At 43.6% G+C, this 18,619-nt stretch overlaps 2 protein-coding genes across 3 annotated transcripts in view; both read left to right on the top strand.

Moving 5' to 3' along the window:
* Positions 1-1,761: 1,761 nt before the first annotated feature.
* Positions 1,762-7,998, top strand: TIRAP (TIR domain containing adaptor protein). Of its 2 annotated transcripts, XM_083368828.1 has the most exons (4): positions 1,762-1,896; positions 3,271-3,414; positions 4,083-4,676; positions 5,496-7,998. In XM_083368828.1, the coding sequence occupies exons 2-4, from the start codon at positions 3,402-3,404 to the stop codon at positions 5,534-5,536; spliced, it is 648 nt and encodes a 215-aa protein (XP_083224954.1). In that variant the 5' UTR covers positions 1,762-1,896; positions 3,271-3,401; the 3' UTR covers positions 5,537-7,998. The 2 variants fall into 2 exon arrangements, with proteins under 2 accessions (XP_083224954.1, XP_083224953.1); XM_083368827.1 differs by lacking the exons at positions 1,762-1,896; positions 3,271-3,414 and having other exon boundaries at positions 3,953-4,676.
* Positions 7,999-8,586: 588 nt separating this feature from the next.
* DCPS (decapping enzyme, scavenger) overlaps positions 8,587-18,619 on the top strand; it is a 37,872-nt gene continuing 27,839 nt past the window's right edge. The window contains exons 1-2 of the mRNA XM_083368624.1: positions 8,587-8,786; positions 12,752-12,920. Coding sequence (XP_083224750.1) covers positions 8,613-8,786; positions 12,752-12,920 — 343 coding nt within the window. The 5' untranslated portion in view covers positions 8,587-8,612. The remainder of the gene's footprint in view (positions 8,787-12,751; positions 12,921-18,619) is intronic.

Below are 18,619 nucleotides of genomic sequence, written 5' to 3' on the forward strand. Positions count from 1 at the left end.
GGGTTTGCTTAGTGCAGGGGTCAGCAACCTGAAACAGTGAAAGAGCCACTCGGAACCGGTTCCCTCACAAAAGGAAAAACTGGGAGCCGCAAAAAATGTGTGCGCATGCGCGTACATGCGCACATGCGCAGAACAGGGTTTGACTGAAGAGTGGAGCCAAGGCGAGATAGGCACCTACCCTGCATATTTGAATTGATTGGTTGAACTTTTTTAGTCCCACTTTTTTTTGGACTACACATAGCAGAGGACTGGGAGCCGCAGTAGACAGCTGAAAGAGCCGCATGCAGAGACCCAACCATTTAGATTGGTTAAGCTGACTGACTGCCCTCTGTGAAAACTGCCCATCCATCAGCCAGCTCAACAGCTCCCACCATCCTGCTGTCAATGAAAATGGCCTTTGCAGGAGGCAACAATCTCCCAAATGCAGCCGTTGAGCATAAATTCCTCTTCTGAAGGATCCTAATTCCCCTGCTTGGGTTATTAGCCTTGGTGGAGCAGTGGGCTAATGCCTCCTTAAGTAACACCAGCTGCCTGCAATTAGTGCAGGTTCGAGTCCCACCAGGCTCAAGGTTGACTCAGCCTTCCATCCTTCCCAGGTAGGTAAAATGAGGACCCAGATTGTTGGGGGCAATTAAGCTGACTTTGTAATAATGCCACTTGGGGTGTGTGTGAAAGCCCTAATAAGCAGGCATATACATAGAATGAAGGCTACTGCTAAGCTTGTAAGCCGCTCTGAGTCTTCGGAGAAGGGCGGGATATAAATGGAATTAAAATAAAAAATAAATAAATATACATAGAATGAAGGCTACTGCTAAGCTTGTAAGCCGCCCTGAGTCTTCGGAGAAGGGCAGGATATAAATGGAATTAAAATTTAAAAAAAAAATCCAAAAGGAATGCTGTTGCCTTAATGCTTCTGGATCATCGTCTGAGAAACCCCCTGGATGCAAACAATTCCGATCCTCAGTCATCCAGCTCATAGTTGTTCCAAAGATGCTCGTGGGGGAAAAAAAAAGCATCCTTGGGAAAACAATTCAGACACTCCGTGCACCCATCCTCCTCCTCTCCCCCCCCCTTATATTGTTATAAGTTCTTATATTGTTATTGTATTTTTTAACTGGGCACTTGTTTAATTCCCTTTTAATTTTTGTATTTGCTATTTATATATGCCCTGTTCACCGCCCTGAGTCCTTCGGGAGAAGGGCGGTATACAAATTTAATAAAAGTAAAGTAAAGTAAATGGGTTTAATAGCGACCCAGGATCCCTCGAGGCACCTTTGCGCTCTTTTTAGAAAGCCGAACCTGGCGCAAGGGAGCGATCTGCTCTCCGCCTGGCTGCAGGTGGCGACCCTAACATTAAACCCCGAGCTTGCCTCGGCTCGCAGCGCATCCTTCGGGCAAAGCCGTTACAACCCGGGTGACCAAAAAGAGGGCTGCCCGGAATCTAGACCCGATCCAGCCCCGAGGGAAGCGGGGCAAGCCCAGCCGGAGCCCCAAGGCGCGGCGGTTTCAGGAAGGCGGGCGTTGAGCGAAGGCGGCCGGGCGACGGCTGGCTCCTCGGCAGGGAGGATGGCCCGGCGAAGGCGAGGCGGAAAGGGCAGCGGCTAAGGGCGGGGAGACGAGAAGCCAAGGGCAGGGGTAGGCAACCTCGGCTCTTTTATGACTCGCGGACTTCAACTCCCAGAAATCCTGAGCCAGCTACGCTGGCTCAGGAATTCTGGGAGTTGAAGTCCACGAGTCATAAAAGAGCCGAGGTTGCCTACCCCTGGCCAAGGGGGAAGTAGGCTCCGTTTCTTCGGAGGAGGAGGAGGAGGAGGAAGGATGGCTCGCCCGCTCGGGGCTTCGCGGCGGCAGGAAAGAGAGCGGGTCTCCAGCGGGAGTCCTGGCGCCCGGGAGCAGGTGGGTCAGGCTGCCCGCGGAGGCTCCGGGAGCCTCGGTCCCAGGTTGGCTTCGCGCGCCTCGCCGCGCCTCGCCTCGCGGCGCCGCGCTCGGCTCCGGCTTGCCTGGTTCCGGGAAGCTTTTTGTTTTTTTTGCTTTTTAGTAGAAAGTGTAATTAAAAAGAGAAATGAAGAAGAACGGAAAAGGAAAGTAGAAAAAGGTCGAAGGAGGGGGGGGGAAACACAAACCCGTTAAGAAACTGAAACGGCTGCTGATTTTTTAAGTCGCAAACTTTTTAAAACCCCGTAACGATATTATATAGTTTCCCTTCTCAAATTGACCCTTTTGAATCCGCGGATCCAGAGATCGCCGGTTCACTTTTGTCCATTTTCAGGAAAAGGTCCAAACGAAGTTTCTAATCTTTTTTTATTTTGTGTGTGTGTGTGTGTGACACACACACACACACACACACACACACACATGTGTCTCTGTGTGTGTATGTGTGTCTCTGTGTGTGTCTCTGTGTGTCCCTGTGTGTGTATGTGTATATGTGTATGTATATATATGTGTGTCTGTATATGTGTGTGTGTGTGTACACACACACACACACACACACACACACACACATATATATATATATATATATATATATATATATATATATATATATATATGTATATATGTATATATGTATATATATATATATATATATATATATATATATATATATATATATATATATATAGGTAAAGGTAAAGGTTCCCCCGCACATGCGTGCTAGTCGTTTCCGACTCTAGGGGCCGGTGCTCATCTCCGTTTCAAAGCCGAAGAGTCAGCGCTTGTCCGAGGATGTCTCCGTGGTCATGTGGCCGGCATGACTAGACGCCAAAGGCGCACAGAACGCTGTTACCTTCCCACCGGAGTGGTCCCTATTTTTCTACTTGCATTTTTACGTGCTTTCAAACTGCTAGGTGGGCAGAAGCTGGGACGAGTAGCAGGCGCTCACTCTGCTACGCGGCACTCGGGATTCGACCCGCCAAACTGCCGACCTTCTGATCGACAAGCTCAGCGTCTTAACCCACTGAGCCCCCGCGTTCCCCCCCCCTCTCTCTCTCTCTCTCTCTCTCTCTCTCTCTATATATATATATATATATATATATATATATATATATATATATATATATATATGCCACTTAATTGTTTTGCCCTGGGTCGAACCAAGTCAATTTGGCCTTTTCTGCAAATTCTTCCATTCTTAATCCTCCCCTCCTCCATTTTCTCGAATGCAAGAAAAGCAGCCCTTGAAATATGTTTTAGGTGTCTCTGCCTCTCTCTTTATTCACTCCGGGAATCTGGTAAATGGGATAATCCTGTTTTTGCTTTTTCCTGTTGAAGTTGAAAGTAGATGAAAGGTCCCAGCAAGAGTGGAGCAGAGCTGAGCTGAACTGAGTTCCAGTGGGATGTGGGACCAGCAGGCTTCTCCTGTGGGAGGCAGATGTGAATAATTCCCAGTGGAAGACTTGCTGATGGATATGGCAGGTAAGACAGTGTCAGTGTGCTTGTGCGTTGAGTGTTCTTCCAACCCTTCACCCTAACTCCTCCTTTCACCTACTCCATTGGAGGAATTTGTGAAAGCAGCCAAGTTTTATGTTCCACGAGGAGGAACTATTGATCCGGTGTTCTGCTGTTGATCGACTTTCCAGATGTGTTGGGCTGAAACTTACAGTGCAAGGACTCTACTGTGGACATTGTGAGAATTGGGATCTAATTTATCTAGAGAATACCAGAGCGAACTAGCTGAGCAATTCTTGAGCAATATATAAACTTAAAAATGGGGACTGTGATTATGGAAGGAGCAGAAGGAAGAAGGTTGGTTCAGGAAAGCAATATTGAGGGACCATTATCTAGCACAGTGGTCATAAAAGGGCCAAGTTTGAAGACCCCTGTCTTATACTGTTTGTGTTACAGCAGTGAGTTCATTGGTAAACCGGTGACTATTGATAAGAAGATATTATCAGTAGCTTTTTTTCTTTTCCTTCTTAGTTTGTATTTTTAGCTTGTCCGTTTAAACATTTTAATCGGTTTCATTTTTAAGATTAAAGGTTGTTTTGTTTAAAAAAAACCTTGTAAAATAAAAAAGATGGTAACTTTGGTGAAATCTTCAGGAGCTGGTTTCCTCAAAACCCACGTGTTTCTGATATGCGCAGGCTGGTTCAAGGCATTCCTGCAGAAAACCAGGAAGAGGCCAGACACCTCAAATGGGATCTCTGGCTGTTCTCCTTCCTCAACTTCCCCTCCCTCGCAGAAAAGTCCTGATTCGCTTCCTCGTAGCTTCACCAGTAGCCCCAAACTGGGGTCTTCCATCTCCCGGATTGTAAGCAGTTCCGACAGTGCCCGATGGAGCAAGTTATACGATGTCTGCATTTGCCACAGCGAGGGCGACCTTGAGTTTGTGGAAGAGCTGGTGGCCTACTTGGAGAATCAGCCCGAACGTTTCCGTTGCTTTCTTCAGCTGCGGGACTCTACTCCAGGTGAGGCTGTTATGACAGAGCTGTGCAACGCTGTCCAGAACAGCCACTGTTGGGTGCTGCTGATCACCCCCAACTTCTTGAAGGATCCTTGGTGTTGCTACCAGATGCACCACGCCTTGACTGAGGCACCCATGGCGAATGGCCGTACCATCCCTGTGCTGAAGGATATAGACCGCACGGACTACCCCCGGGAACTCCGATGTATCTACTACATCAGCGTGGTGCTCCAAGACAACAGTTTCCGACAAATCAAAGAGACGATACTGCGTTGTAAGTGGGAAACCAGATTGAGGGGTGTCTTTAGAGCAAGTGTGGGCAATTCATTTCCCCAAGGGGCCGCCTAAGAACCTGGAACTGCTGGGGTGGGCCAAACCAATAGGACTGCGAAGGCGCACAGGTGTGCATGGGAACTGAGGAAAGTATAGGTAGTTCTCAACTCACAACATTTACTGACCATTCGAAGTGACAGTGGCACTGAAATAAGTGACTTACGACCATTTTTCACACTTACAGCCGTTGCAGCATCCCATGTTTACCTGATCAAAATTCGGATGCTTGTCCAATTGCTGTGCAGGTTCTGAGGTTTTGCTTGATAAAAAAAAAGTACAGGAAACCAGAAGTTGCCTTTAAGCTTTAGGTTTTTATTCAGCTGAACAAAGACGGGCTCCTCTAAAAGAGAGAAGCCCCGGATGACAAGAAATCCTGGTACTGATTCCTTCCGATTACATAAGCAGCCACCCAGCAAAGCTGACACACACAAGATAAAGATTTCACCCAGTAAGTCTGGCACACTGTAGGTAAGAAGGGAGAAAGCAGAAGTAGCTAAAAATGTTCCCTTTTGGGTGTTTCCCTAAAGGCATCATACATTCCCGGGTGGGTTAGGAGATTGGGTGTTTTCCTTGCTGTCCTTTCATGACCCTGCATCCATGACTCTGCAAGTGCCCAGAGGCGGCAGGGCCATCTGCACATTGTGCAAAACCAGTTGTAATTTATAAAATAAATAGCAGCTGAAAGAACCATGGCTTATTTTAATTAGTGAGCCCCTTCCTTTAGATTCAAATCTCCTAACAGCTTTCTTGTTTCCTTTAGATCTCCTGGACCTTTGTCAAAACCCAAGAAGCAAAGACTAATTGCACGTTTGGATTAAAAAAAAAAGGATTCTTGGTTACAGGAAATGTAGGGTCGAAGAAAGTCGTTCAGAACGTGGGACTTGGAAAAGAAGCCTTTATGGTGAAGCTATCTTCTCCCGTTGAGGCTGACAGGATTTGCCACTCAAAAGGCAGATTCCATTTGATGCTGAGATTTAAATCTCTTGACTGATTAGCTTTATTTTGGAGAGGCATGATGCTTCAATCATTCTGTTTGTGCTTGGAGATAGACCGAGTCAAGAAACAAGCACTGCAGGGATTCCAGGAATGAAACTATTATGGAAGACAGTTAGAATCCTTCCAAAATCTTCACTCTCCCTTTTTTAAGGACACAACAAGATTAAGGTCAATGCTGGATTGTTTTGAGTTTCATATGTATTTTTTCCCCCCCTGGGAACTGAGGAACCATATTGCCTCTCTCTCCTTCTCAAGGCCAGAGCTACATTCCATTATACTAACCATTCTGATGATATTTGGTGGACAGCAGAACACTAAATCATAACAAGAAGACGCAAGTGGCTTTGTGTTCATAAGTCATCCAGAGAAGTCCTTCTGTGTAATGTCTCCTTTCTTTTTCTTCCCATCTAAGTTTAGCGTTTCTCTGCATTCCTAACAGTTGGTCAGTAGGCTGTGGCTTTCTTCTTTTAGTCACATTCAGATGGTTTCCAGTTTTCTCCACCCATAGAGTCTCCCTGCCCTTTTTTTTGCTGCTAGCTTCTTTAGTATAGATAGACCTCGACTCATAACCATTTATTTAGTGACTCTTCAAAGTTACAGCTGCTTTGAAAAAGTGACTTAAATGATCATTCCTTGAAGTTATGCCCATGGTAGCGTCCTCATAGTCATGCTTCTGGTCACATAAGCAAAATGCAGACGCTTGGTAACGCATGTATTTACAAGGGTTGTGGCATCCCAAGGTCATGGGATCGCCCCTTGTGACCTTCCCAGTAGGCTTCCAAAATCAGTGGGGGTGGGGGAGGGAGTTGGAATCGTTTAATGATTGCATGATCCAGTTAACAACTGCAGTGGTTTGGCCAAAAAAAAGACATAAAATTGTGTGTGACTGACTTGATAACCACCCTGCTTAGCAATGGAAATTATAGTCCCAAACGTCAGGCGCAGTGAATTCTAGACCTTTGAGCATCCTTGTATTGGAAGGCTGAAGGCTACACAGAAGGTTTCTGAAATACCTGGGATTTGATACATATATGTCCAAATTACATCGAACAACAGGTAGTCCTCAACTTACAACAGTTCATTTAGTGACCGTTCAAATTTACGTCACTGGAAAAAGTGACTTATGACCGATTTTCACACTTAATGGCAGTTGCAGCATCCCCACGGTCGTGATCAAAATTGAGATGGTTGGCATCTGATTCAGATTTACGACGGTTGCAGTGTCCCAATACCCTGTGATCCCTTTTGTGACTTTCTAACAAGCAAAGTCAAGCACACTCAACAACTGTGTTACTGGTTTAACAACTGTTAAGTGATTCACTTAACAACTGGGTTGTAAAATGGGCAAAACTCACTTAACAAATGTCTCACTTAGCAATATAAATTTTGGGCTCAATTGTGGTTGTAACTATTATAGCTTTAATAAAATGGCAGTATTATCATGTTAAAAAACAAAAAAAACAGTATAATATTTCCTTGAGTTTGTAGCCATGATTGTAATTTACCTTTTCATGGCAATTATGGCACAATTATCAATTTGAGAGAATTCAGATTCCACCATTTACACCCCAGTGAGCTGCCTGTTGAGTGACAAGGCTGCTGTTCTGTTTGAGATTTTGTTTCCACATCTGTATGATTTACAGAAAATGTATGTGGCTAAATTTGCATATTGTGCTAAACTGAAATACTTGTTAGTTTTGATTTGGAGGTGCAAATCCAGCCTATTTTGGTTCTCTGCAAAGCCTGCTAACTGTGTAGCTTATTCAACAAAGATGAACTAACCTCTGGTTTGAAAAATTCAGTCTGTGTTCATATTTTGGGGGTTTAATTTAATCCTGTGTCACCCAGTGTTAGCAGTACCTTGAACTGTTACTGAAAATACAATGTTAGCCAATGATCCTTCTAGGAACGGTTTGTGTAATTTGAAATAAAAGGAATATCTGAGATTTCATTCTAAATTGTGGGTGCAGTTCCCATGAGGTAAATCTGAAAGCTGAATTGCATTTGGAATGTAGTTGGGTTTACCTGCCATGTTTGGATTACTAGTTATGAGTTATAATGGCCCATGCAATTTTGGAATAAAATCTGTTTTTTGTACAAGAGGACAAATGACCAATAGAAAGCATAAGATCAGAAGATGCAAAGGGTCTTTGCTGCTGCCACAAACTTTGGAACTCTCCGCCTAAGGGAGGCTGGATTGGGGTTTTTTTTTGTATCATCTTTTTATTTAGATACCTCTTTTTGACAAATAAACCATGTTTATGACAGAGCTCCTTCTTGAATGTTTGTTATGTGTCCCATTAACCAATCTAAGTATCCTATTTTTATGGAAAGGTGGATATATATTGAGTAAGCATTTGGAACAGTAGCTTTGAAAGTGTAGCTAAAGTCGACCTAATAGAAGCTAGTTATATTACCATGCTAATTTTCATTATTGTTTCTCTGCTTAGGGCAGGGGTAGGCAACCTCGGCTCTTTTATGACTCATGGACTTCAACTCCCAGAATTCCTGAGCCAGCATAGCTGGCTCAGGAATTCTGGGAGTTGAAGTCCATGAGTCATAAAAGAGCCGAGGTTGCTTACCCCTGGCTTAGGGGAATCCATCTATTCTAGTTTCTAGTACAGAGATCTGCGCAGGAACTAAGAACGAACCACGAAGTCCTACTCCAAAACTATTGAGCGGGTACTCTCCATTTCCTGAGTCTATATTCAGAGCTAAGATTTGCGGGTGTGCGCAGGCGCAAAGGGTCCTTGGCTTTATTTTCTCCCAAAAGCTCCTGGTAGTAGCGTCCTCCGGCCGGTAGAGGGAGCCGCCGAAACTTTATGGGCGCGCCCTTGGAGCTAATCCAGATGCGCCTGCGCGCTAGCTTTACGCTTCAGAGATGGCCGAGTCTCCCGCTCTTAAGAGAAAATGTGAGGAGAAAGAGGGAGAGAAGGGATCCGCCGCGTCCCCGAATGAAGGGCCGGCGGCCGGCAACTTCCCTTTGGCCGAGCTGTCTGTGCTGAAAGTGCTGAGGGAATCTGCGCGGGAGAAGGCGATCTTCCTCCACGGGCGGGTAGGGAGATTATTGGCTCTCAGGTTTGGGGAATTGTTAGGTGGCGGCCAATAAGAGAACAGGGGCGGGGCTACCTGGTTGTGTCTCACCCGCCGCCGCCCTTTGAGAAGGGAACGTCACGTTTTGCATAGCGATGACGGGCAGGGGAGAGTGTGACGTCATCGCGCGCCTGCCCTTCCTGCGCGTCGGTCCTGCTGCCAGGTGTTCCAGGACTACAACTCCCGTCATCCTCCCTTCCATTCCTAGGCCGTGTAGACGGGGAGGTGATGGGATTTGCGGTCCAAGGCATCCCGAAGCCACTTTCTTAAGGGAAAAGGGAGGTAGGGACCGGATGGCTTGCTGTGGCTGCAGAAAGATGGGATTGGAGAAAGGGGGATAGTGAAGGAAGACATTTGAGAAGAGGATAAAGAGAAGGAGGGGGGGACGGTCTCTTCCATTGAGTGCAGAGGCGGTGTGTGTGTGTGTGGGGGGGCTTTGCACTTCCCAGGTTTTTGAGAATTCCCCCCTTGGTTTGCTGAGGTGTGCGAAAGAAGCAGCAGGAGGTGTTTCTTCTCCCATGTTGGGTTGATGTGGAAAGGCTGAATAATTGCACAAATAAGAATAGAATGGAACAGAATGGAATAGAATAGAATATGGAATAGAATTAGAATAGAATTATAACATAGAATAGAATATAGAACAGAATAGAACAGAACAGAATAGAATATAGAATAGAATAGAATAGAATAGAATAGAATAGAATAGAATAGAATTAGAAGAATGGAATATGGAATGGAATGGAATAGAATAGAATTAGAAGAATGGAAAATGGAATGGAATGGAATAGAATAGAATAGAATATGGAATGGGGAATAGAATAGAATAGAATAGAATAGAATAGAATAGAATATGGAATGGGGAATAGAATAGAATAGAATAGAATAGAATAGAATAGAATAGAATATGGAATGGGGAATAGAATAGAATAGAATAGAATAGAATAGAATAGAATAGAATAGAGCTAGAAGGGACCTTGGAGGTCTTCTAGTCCAGCCCCCTGCTCAAGCAGGAGAATCTATACCATCTTAGACAGGTGATTGTCCAGTCTCTTTTTAAAAATCTCCAGTAATGGAGTGCCCACAATATCTGGAGGCAAGCTGTTCCACTGATTTAATTGTCCTCACTGTCTGGAACTTTCTCCTTAATTCCAGGTTGCTTCTCTCTTTGATCACTTTCCAACCATTTTTTCCTTGTCCTTTCCTTTGGTGCTTTGGTGAACAACCTGGCCCCCTCTGTCTTGTGGCAGCCCCTCAGATACTGGAATACTGCTATCGTCTCTCCCCTATTTCATCTTTTTTTTAGACTAGCCAAACCCAAGTTCTGCAACCATTCTTTGTATGTTTTAGTCTCCGGGCCTTTGCTCATCTTAGTTGCTCTTCTCTGGATTTTTTCCAAACTCTCAGCATCTTTTTTGTGATATGGTGACCAAAATTGGCTGCAGTATTCCAGGTGTGGTGTTACATGTGCATAGACTCCTGGTGAATAGCGCCCTGTAATGTCTGATCTTTGGGGGTTCTGCATATTTTTTAATCTATCAAAAATATACAAAACATAGATTTTGATAGTTTATTTTTATATTTTATATTTAATTTATTTATTAAAATTTATTAAATTTATTATATATAAATTTATTTACCCATGCTGGCTAAATAATTCTAGAAGCTGAAATCCAGATGTCTTAAAATTGTTAAGGTTGGGAAACATCCCCAGTGAGTAAAGTTTGAAGATACTGAGAGGTGCTAGGCAAAGATGGTAAAAGAATTTGGGTTAGTTATAGTAAAAGCTCCTTCAACCTCATCTTCTGGTAATAATTATGGACATGGTGTTTCCATTTTCTTGGCAACAATACAGAAATAGCTTGCCATTGCATTCTTCTGTTGTTTTCCTAAGCACTCCAATTTATCATACGGTCTACTGGGATTTCTTGTGGTCTTTCATCCAAGCACTTTTTCCAAGATCAACCAAGGTTATCTAGAGACTGCCATTTGCTGTTACAGCTAAAATATGGGGGGAAAAGGAATATATTTTTTATTCTAACCTCAACTGATGGATCAGCATCATTTATTTACATAGGTTTTCCTTCTTCATCCCCCAAGCCCTTGTGCTATTCAGATTCCAACTGCAAAGCAGAAAAATATTTTGTCAAAATATATTCCAGAACATCCAGGCTACATTCTGGGAAGAACCCACTCTTAATGACCTATCGTAAATTCTCTACTGGTTTTAATGTTCTTGTTCAATCCCTGGGAGAATACGTGGGTTTATATCACACAGTAACCCATTTAACCATTGCTTATTGAATAAAACCTCAAGAAACTACAGTGGTTTGGGTGCTAAACCAAAAACAAATAAACTATAGAGGGGTTTAGCGATGGATATATCCTAGATGAGACCTAGTGTACAGGTCTGACAATGAGGAATAAACACGGAGTACAGCTGTCGTGCAGTTGAATGAAATTGTGTAGTGGAGTGCCCAGATTGTTATTATTTCACCTAACAAAAGCATTACCTACGTATCTCCAGATTTAGATTATTTTTCTTATTAGCATATCTATTGCTTTTGGCCAGGAGATCAGTTTTTCATGTTTAGTGTTTAAAGCAAAATTGAATTGCAAACTAGCAGTTAACTTGAGTGCTGTAAATAAGATGGATGGACTTGTCACTCAGGGCCTATAAGAACCGGAAAATTGCCAGTGCTCTTTTAATTCGCCATTTACATCTATATTGTGTTTCAAAGGCAGATTCTCCAGAGTGCAGGGGATACAGCTGGATTAACACCGTTATTGTCCTCTGTTAAGTCCACCTGGAGATAACCAAGCCATGCAGTGAAGTGTCAGGAAATTGCAAGCATCTCTTATCATTTTATAGAAGAGTCTAAATTCTAGAAGAGTGATATTTTTTTTAAAGGAAGGTGGATCAGATTCAAGGTCAAATTCAAAGTGCGGGTGAGTAAAGCTATTAAAAGAGGGAAGGATGGATAAACTAGAGTTACAAAGCACCACCTAAAGCAGGTAATGTGCTTCTTGGTGGAACAGCCAAGGTCAGATTTTGTATAGTAGATGCAGATTAATCATTCCACCATCCCTCATCCCTGTACAGTGTATCACAAGGTTAATCATGGCACACATTTTTTCTACACTAATCATCTTACCAGGAGACAGGGTATGATAAAGTGTATTCAGTAAATTCTTATTAAGTGCCTTGTGCAGGTCCAAATCGTCCTCCTGTATCCTATTACCCTGAGTTTCTTCTCCTGTCCCCTTAATATCTAAATATACTGTCAATCATGGTAGGTCCCTGACACTTCTAAGCTAGTAGGTTTGACAAATGTTTAATTTACATATTTCATTACTTGTACATATCTGGTGAAGCTCCCAAAGTACATTGAAATGCTTTGCCAATTTATATCGACGCAGAGCAATGTGTTCAAATTCAGGATTTTAGGGTTTAAGAACTTGATTGATAACCCTCAAGGAGAAAGACTTATTTCACTCAATATACGCCTGAGGTGTGCATTCCGTACGTGATTATCCCATCTGTACCAGTAGATGAAAATAAAAATGTTTTTTATCATTCCTGGTTTTATATCCCTTTTTTTTCACGTGGCTTAAGGATGAAATATTCGTGATCTTGATGGTAATGATTCAAAAGGTTAGAGAGACTGGAAAAAAAATGATAACCAGACCTCTTGTTATACTTGTGATGCTTTCTTCAAACGTGTACTGTACAAGAACACACGTACATACATGTTGGCAGCCAACTATTCAGTGTGCTGATTGGAACTTTCTGCTGCACTATATTTTTTAAAATGGCCTTTTGAGTTTTTTGCACCTTGCTTGTGTTCTTCCGAGCTCATCTGCTTTTGGTGTCAGGGAATGACTTTGCTTTGGTGTGGCAGGGAACTGTTTGTGTTCTTATTTCTTTAGGTGAATAGTGCTTCTGGGGATGAGACCGATGCTGTTGTGATCCTTGAGAAGATTCCTTTCCAGGAAGAGAACGTCGCCAGACTCCTAAAGAAGCACACTTCGTTTCAGCTCCAGATGACCAATGACATCTATAGCACTTACCGCCTTTTCCTTCCTCCAGAATTAAATGGTGAGTGGCCATCAAAGGAAGCTTGGTTGACATCTGTGGGAAGCTGTCCCAAATGCCAGAGGTCCCCAACCTTTTGGGCAGCAGGCTCCGGTTCTGTGGAGAGTTTTTCCCACGGACCGGAGGGTGCATGGTTTTGTGTGTTGTCTGCATCCCGCGGATGGGGCTTTGCTTGTTTGGGCAGACCGGTTGCTGGCCTGCTGCGGCCCGGTACCGGTCGACAGACCAGGGGTTGGGGATCCCTGCTATAAGCCCTATGTGACCCACCCGTCCCTTCTGATGCCTTTCAGAACGTTTCTGTAACGGTTTGGAAATGGCCTTAGGAGACAGGGGAAAGAGCCAGAGTCAGGGAAATAGATAAGCAGCAGCTGAGCTGACAGTAGGTATGTGAACGTGGCAGTGTCTCAACAGGCCCCCCCATTCTTTCTTGTCCTGGAGAGGCAACAGGAGAAATGTATTTTTAGGCTTGCGTGATTCAAATGCAAATCTTGAGTCAAGGGGATGCTTCCCACTCCACCGTGGTGGGAATTACATCCCTATTAAATCATATCTCCCTTGTCTCTCTGCTCTGCTGTCCTTCAGCATATCTCAAATTACTCTGTCCTGCCAGAGTTTGCCATGCCTGCCACAGAGTTCATCCCCAAGATACCGAATAGCGCTTTTCACTCTTATCAAATATTTTTTTTTATTCCAATGCAGGATGAAATTTTGTTCATGGACTGGGGACCTTCTAGGTTTCCATAGGCAAGTCTTTTCCCGCCATGGTGGAATCATTCAAAGAGGACAAACCTTGGGATTTGGGTTAGGGTTAGGGTTGGGGTTAAGGTTAGAGTTTTTTCAAATAACATTCTCAATATTTAGCAAAGAGCAGAATGTCTGGGTTCATGGTTGTTGTTTTTTAAAAAAAACTGAGTAATAGTTGATTATCATAAACAATATGTTAATTAATTACTCGATGGTCTTGCTAATATATATTCAAAATTACCTGTCACGTTCCTTTCTCTCTTAACAGGTTTTTCTAGCCATTGATAAAAATTAGCCCATGCTCTAAAATACACCGAGTCCTCTTCTATCTTTAAAGCCAACCTATTCATTTCTGCACACTTATGTCTCTAGATGGTTCAATTTTTAAAAGAGTGGGGGAAGCTTTGTATTTCACGGTGGTTGAGCGAAGGTGCCTGTCCTTGCGGCCGGTGAACCCTAAACACTGGCAAGAACATAAGACAGGCCCAGATTTTCCCTGCTGTTTTTAAATCATCAGAAGAAAGGGCAGCAGCACTTACCCGCCAAGTCTACTCTCCCCGGGAGCTCACAGAGTAGGAGAACATTTGCACTAGCTATTGTTGATCTTGCTTTTGCTTGGACTGGGAGGAAGACGTGGTTTCCACAAGGGGGCTCTCTTGGATAACGAACCTGGAAACAGACAGTATTATGTTACATCTGAATGGCAAGCGGGTGCTGTGTTATTCCCCGTGCCATGCATTTTACTCTAAATTCTGAGTATCAGTCTGATTCAGATTCGAAGGTCAATCTTACCTGTTCCAGACCCTAAACCGTGAATGTAAAAAATAATACCTACAGAATCGGTAGATGGAGATTCAAATCTAAAGTATCAACTTACTTAGTCACTTGGTTCAGACGTGCTAGGGTGAACTAAGTATCAGTAGTCCTCGACGTTACGACCATAGTGGAACCTGCCCATCACGGTCGTAGGTTGTGATGATTGTAAAATGGGGTTGATCGTGTGACAGACCCGATTTCACGACCTTTTTTTTTTCTTCAGTGAGTGCGGCAGTTGTAAAGCAGCCACCCGGTTGTTAAGCGAACAAAAGGGTTTTGTTAAGCCGATCTCGGTTCCACTGGTTTATTGTTCTCACTGTTAGGAAATTTCTTAGTTCTAAATTGCTTCTCTCCTTGGTAATTTGAAGATGAGACACAATAGTGTCTGAACGTTTTCTTTTGTGAATTTCCCATTGGATTAAGAGGGAACAACATGCTTTGTAGGACTTAGAATAAAAGGACTTTCTGTTTATATTCAGTGAAGTAGGAGAGGGCTTTGATTGAAGCTTTCTTGTTACTCTTTACGAACTGATAAACGGCTTATTGAGTGATGGTATAAAGAAATAAATAGATGCTTATGCGTGTTTTCCTGTTTCAAGTAGACTTGAGTTATGGCACCTCTTAACACAGGAACCATATGCTGCTGCTGGCGCTTTGCTGCAAGTTTGATTTCTGCATTCAGTTAAAAGGCTTTTGCACTGCCGAGCTTTATTAGGTGTGAGTTGGGGTGGGATTATCTCCAGAGAAGCCTTCCTGCCAGCTGGAAAAAGGGGGTCCAGATGACGTCCTGAGTTAACATTGCATTTTCTTTGAAATATTATATTCTGAAATGCTCTAAAATAGAGGGGCCGGAGTCAGCAAGCTGAGGAGCTTGCACGTTTCCATACCTCTTGGCCCATATGGTCTTTTATCCCACTAAAGTTCATAAACAACCTCATCAGAATCACAAGGAGAAATAATCGATCCTTCACTTTCCTGTACGCCTTCTCTTCAGCAGAACAGTTTAAAAAACGAACGCCAAATATTGGTTAACAGGAAAGTTTAGACACACAAATCTAGAGACGTGACGAACTCGTTGGTTCAAACGGATGTAAAAATCAAATGGGGATTCAACCCTGAATGTGTAAAATGGGCAGTTGGACAGGATCTTCCAAATTTCCATTGGTCGTGTAATCTATTGATAGTCCTTGATTAACAAACAACCATTCAAAATACACTGGCGCTGAAAAATCGGCCCTCAAACGTACGACCGTCAAGGCATGCCCATGGTCACGTGACCAAAATCTGGGCACTTAGCAATTGACGTTATTTACAACAGTCACAGGGACGCGGTGGCTCAGTGGGTTAGGACGCTGAGCTTGTCGATCAGAAGGTCGGCAGTTTGGCAGGTCGAATCCCGAGTGCCGCGTAACAGAGTGAGCGCCTGTTATTCGTCCCAGCTTCTGCCAACCTAGCAGTTCGAAAGGACGTAAAAAAAAAATGCAAGTAGAAAAATAGGGACCACTACGGTGGGAAGGTAACAGCGTTCCGTGCGCCTTTGGCGTCTAGTCATGCCGGCCACATGACCACGGAGACGTCCTCGGACAAGCGCTGGCTCTTCGGCTTTGAAACGGAGATGAGCACCGACCCCTAGAGTCGGAAACGACTAGCACGCATGTGCGGGGGAACCTTTACCTTTACCTTACCTGTACAACAGTCACAGTGTCCCTGTGTCACGTGATTGCCATGTGCAAACCTTCCCAGCCGGCTTCTGACCAGGAAAGTCAATAAGGGGAAACCAAATTGCTTAAAAACGACTGCCTGATTCCTTTAAAAACTGCACTGGTTCTCTTAGCAACTGCAGCAAATCTATCATAAAACCGAGTGTCACTCACTTAACATCTGCCTTGCTTAGTTAGCAGTGAAAATTCTGGTTCCCAATTGCAGTCACAAGTTGAGGACTCCCCGGATTATCATCTAAGAACTGGAACTAATCAGGTAAAATAGTTTTAAGACGGAGGAAAGTCTCGCATCCTCATTCTACAAGGAGGTTTTTGGTGACTGCATTCACACCTCACACAGAGCCCCTGAATCTGCAGTGAACAACTGCTTTTTTTAAAAAAAAACCACAGTTAATCTTGCTTTAAGTCTGTTGAAAAGGGAAATAAAAGTCTCTACTCAGGCTGCCAAACCCCTGAGATATTTGAAGCTTCACACTAATTTCCTTTTGACAGCATTTAAGAGCTGCAAGTTCTGGTATCCCACCCACCCACTTGCTTTTCCATTTTACCTCTGCTTTGCCAGCATCCCTCAGAGGCATGTCTTACTTTATTGTCTAGTTAATGTTCCTTTCAAGGTTTGTCTCCTCTGAGTTTATATAAGCTAACGTGTATAACTAAGCCATTATGAGGCTATTAAGCATTACTTTAATTTTTAATAGCTTGCGTGTCTCTCTGTGTGTGTATATGCGTGTCTGTGTGTCTCAGATACTTTTTATTTCACTTACCTGTGATGCAGGCCTGTGGGTATCGCTTCTGCTCTAAAGCAAATCGATTGCTTTCTGTATCAAAACTGAATGCATTTTTTCTTCGACCTTTTCTTCCCAAATTAAAGCAAAATTAGTCTTCAGAGGGTGGGTTTGCTTGGGGGAGGACTTGGATTTGTGTCTTTCCTTTATTTTTCAGGGCCTTGAAAGGGGCTTAGAATTCTGGCTTAGAACACATCCGTAACATGTACAGGTATTAGTATATGACATAGTAATCATTGTGAAAGCCCTACTCGCAGCCCTCATTCCCTTGCTTCATAAATAATAGCTAACCAGAGGGGAAATGCTCAAATGCTTGCATTTGCCTAAGATACACCGACGTAGCATTTTGTGCAATTCATCAATCCGAATAGAGCTGTAAGGGACCTTGGAGGTCTTCTAGTCCTCAAGCAGGAGAACTTATACCATCTCAGGCAAGTGACTGTCTAGAGCAGGGGTAGGCAACCTTGGCTCTTTTATGACTCGTGGACTTCAACTCCCAGAATTCCTGAGCCAGCTTGGCTGGCTCAGGAATTCTGGGCGTTGAAGTCCACGAGTCATAAAAGAGCCAAGGTTTCCTACCCCTGGTGTAGACCCTCTTCTTAAAAACCTCCAGTGATGGAGCGCCCATGATTTCTGGAGGCAAAGCTGTTCCACTGGATAATTGTCCTCACTGTTAGGAAGTTTCTCCAGGTTGCTTCTCTCTTTGATCAGTTTCCACCCGTTGTCTCTTGTCCTGCCCTCTGGTGCTTTGGAGAATAATTTGACGACCTCTTCTTTGTGGCAGCCCGTCAAATACTGGAATACTGCTATCATGTTTCCCCACTCCCCCCTGGTCCTTCTTTTCTCTAGACTAGACACACCCAATTCCTGCAACCGTTCTTCACACGTTTTTTGTCTCCAGGCCCTTAATCATCTCGGCTGCTCACATGTTTTCCAGAGTCTCAACATCTTTTTTTCTGATGTGGTGCAGTGCAGGTAATCCTTGACTTAACGACCACAATTGAGCCCATTGGTTAAGTGAGTTTTGCCCCATCTGAGGGCCTTTTTGCCCCTGTGCTGTTAAGTGAAGCACTGCATTTGTTAAGTTAGCATAATGTTTGTTAAGTGAATAGGGCTTCCCCATTAACCTGGCTTGTCACAAGGTTGCAAAAGTCATCCCAGGACACTGCAACCGTTATAAATACGGGTCAGTTGCCTAGGGTCCAACTTTTGACCACGTGACCCCGGGGGATGCTGCAAGAGTCCTAAATGTGAAAAACAGTCATAAGTCATTCCCCCCCCCCCCCCGTGGTGTTATAACTTCAAATGGTCACTTAATGATCTGTTGAAAGCCAAGGACGTCTGTATTTAAAGAGGAACATCCTGCTCATTTCTAATTTGTCCACTTGTTTCAGCTCAACCTGTGGTCCAAGGAGACAAGTACAAATAGGCCCAATGTCAAACAATCAATTTATTATTACAGCCAAAGGCCAACACATAAATTAAACATTCAATTAAAACAAAACTAAGCAGAACCCAACGCTAGTAGACATATATTGCTATGTCCTCTTGTGTTGGTTCTGTTTAGTTTAGTTTTATTTGAATGTTTAATTTCTGCGTTGGCCTCTTGGCTGTAATAAATTGATTGGACATAGCA

The sequence above is a fragment of the Vipera ursinii genome (genome assembly GCF_947247035.1).
Source record: "Vipera ursinii genome assembly, chromosome: 8".
Taxonomy (NCBI): Eukaryota; Metazoa; Chordata; class Lepidosauria; order Squamata; family Viperidae; genus Vipera; species Vipera ursinii.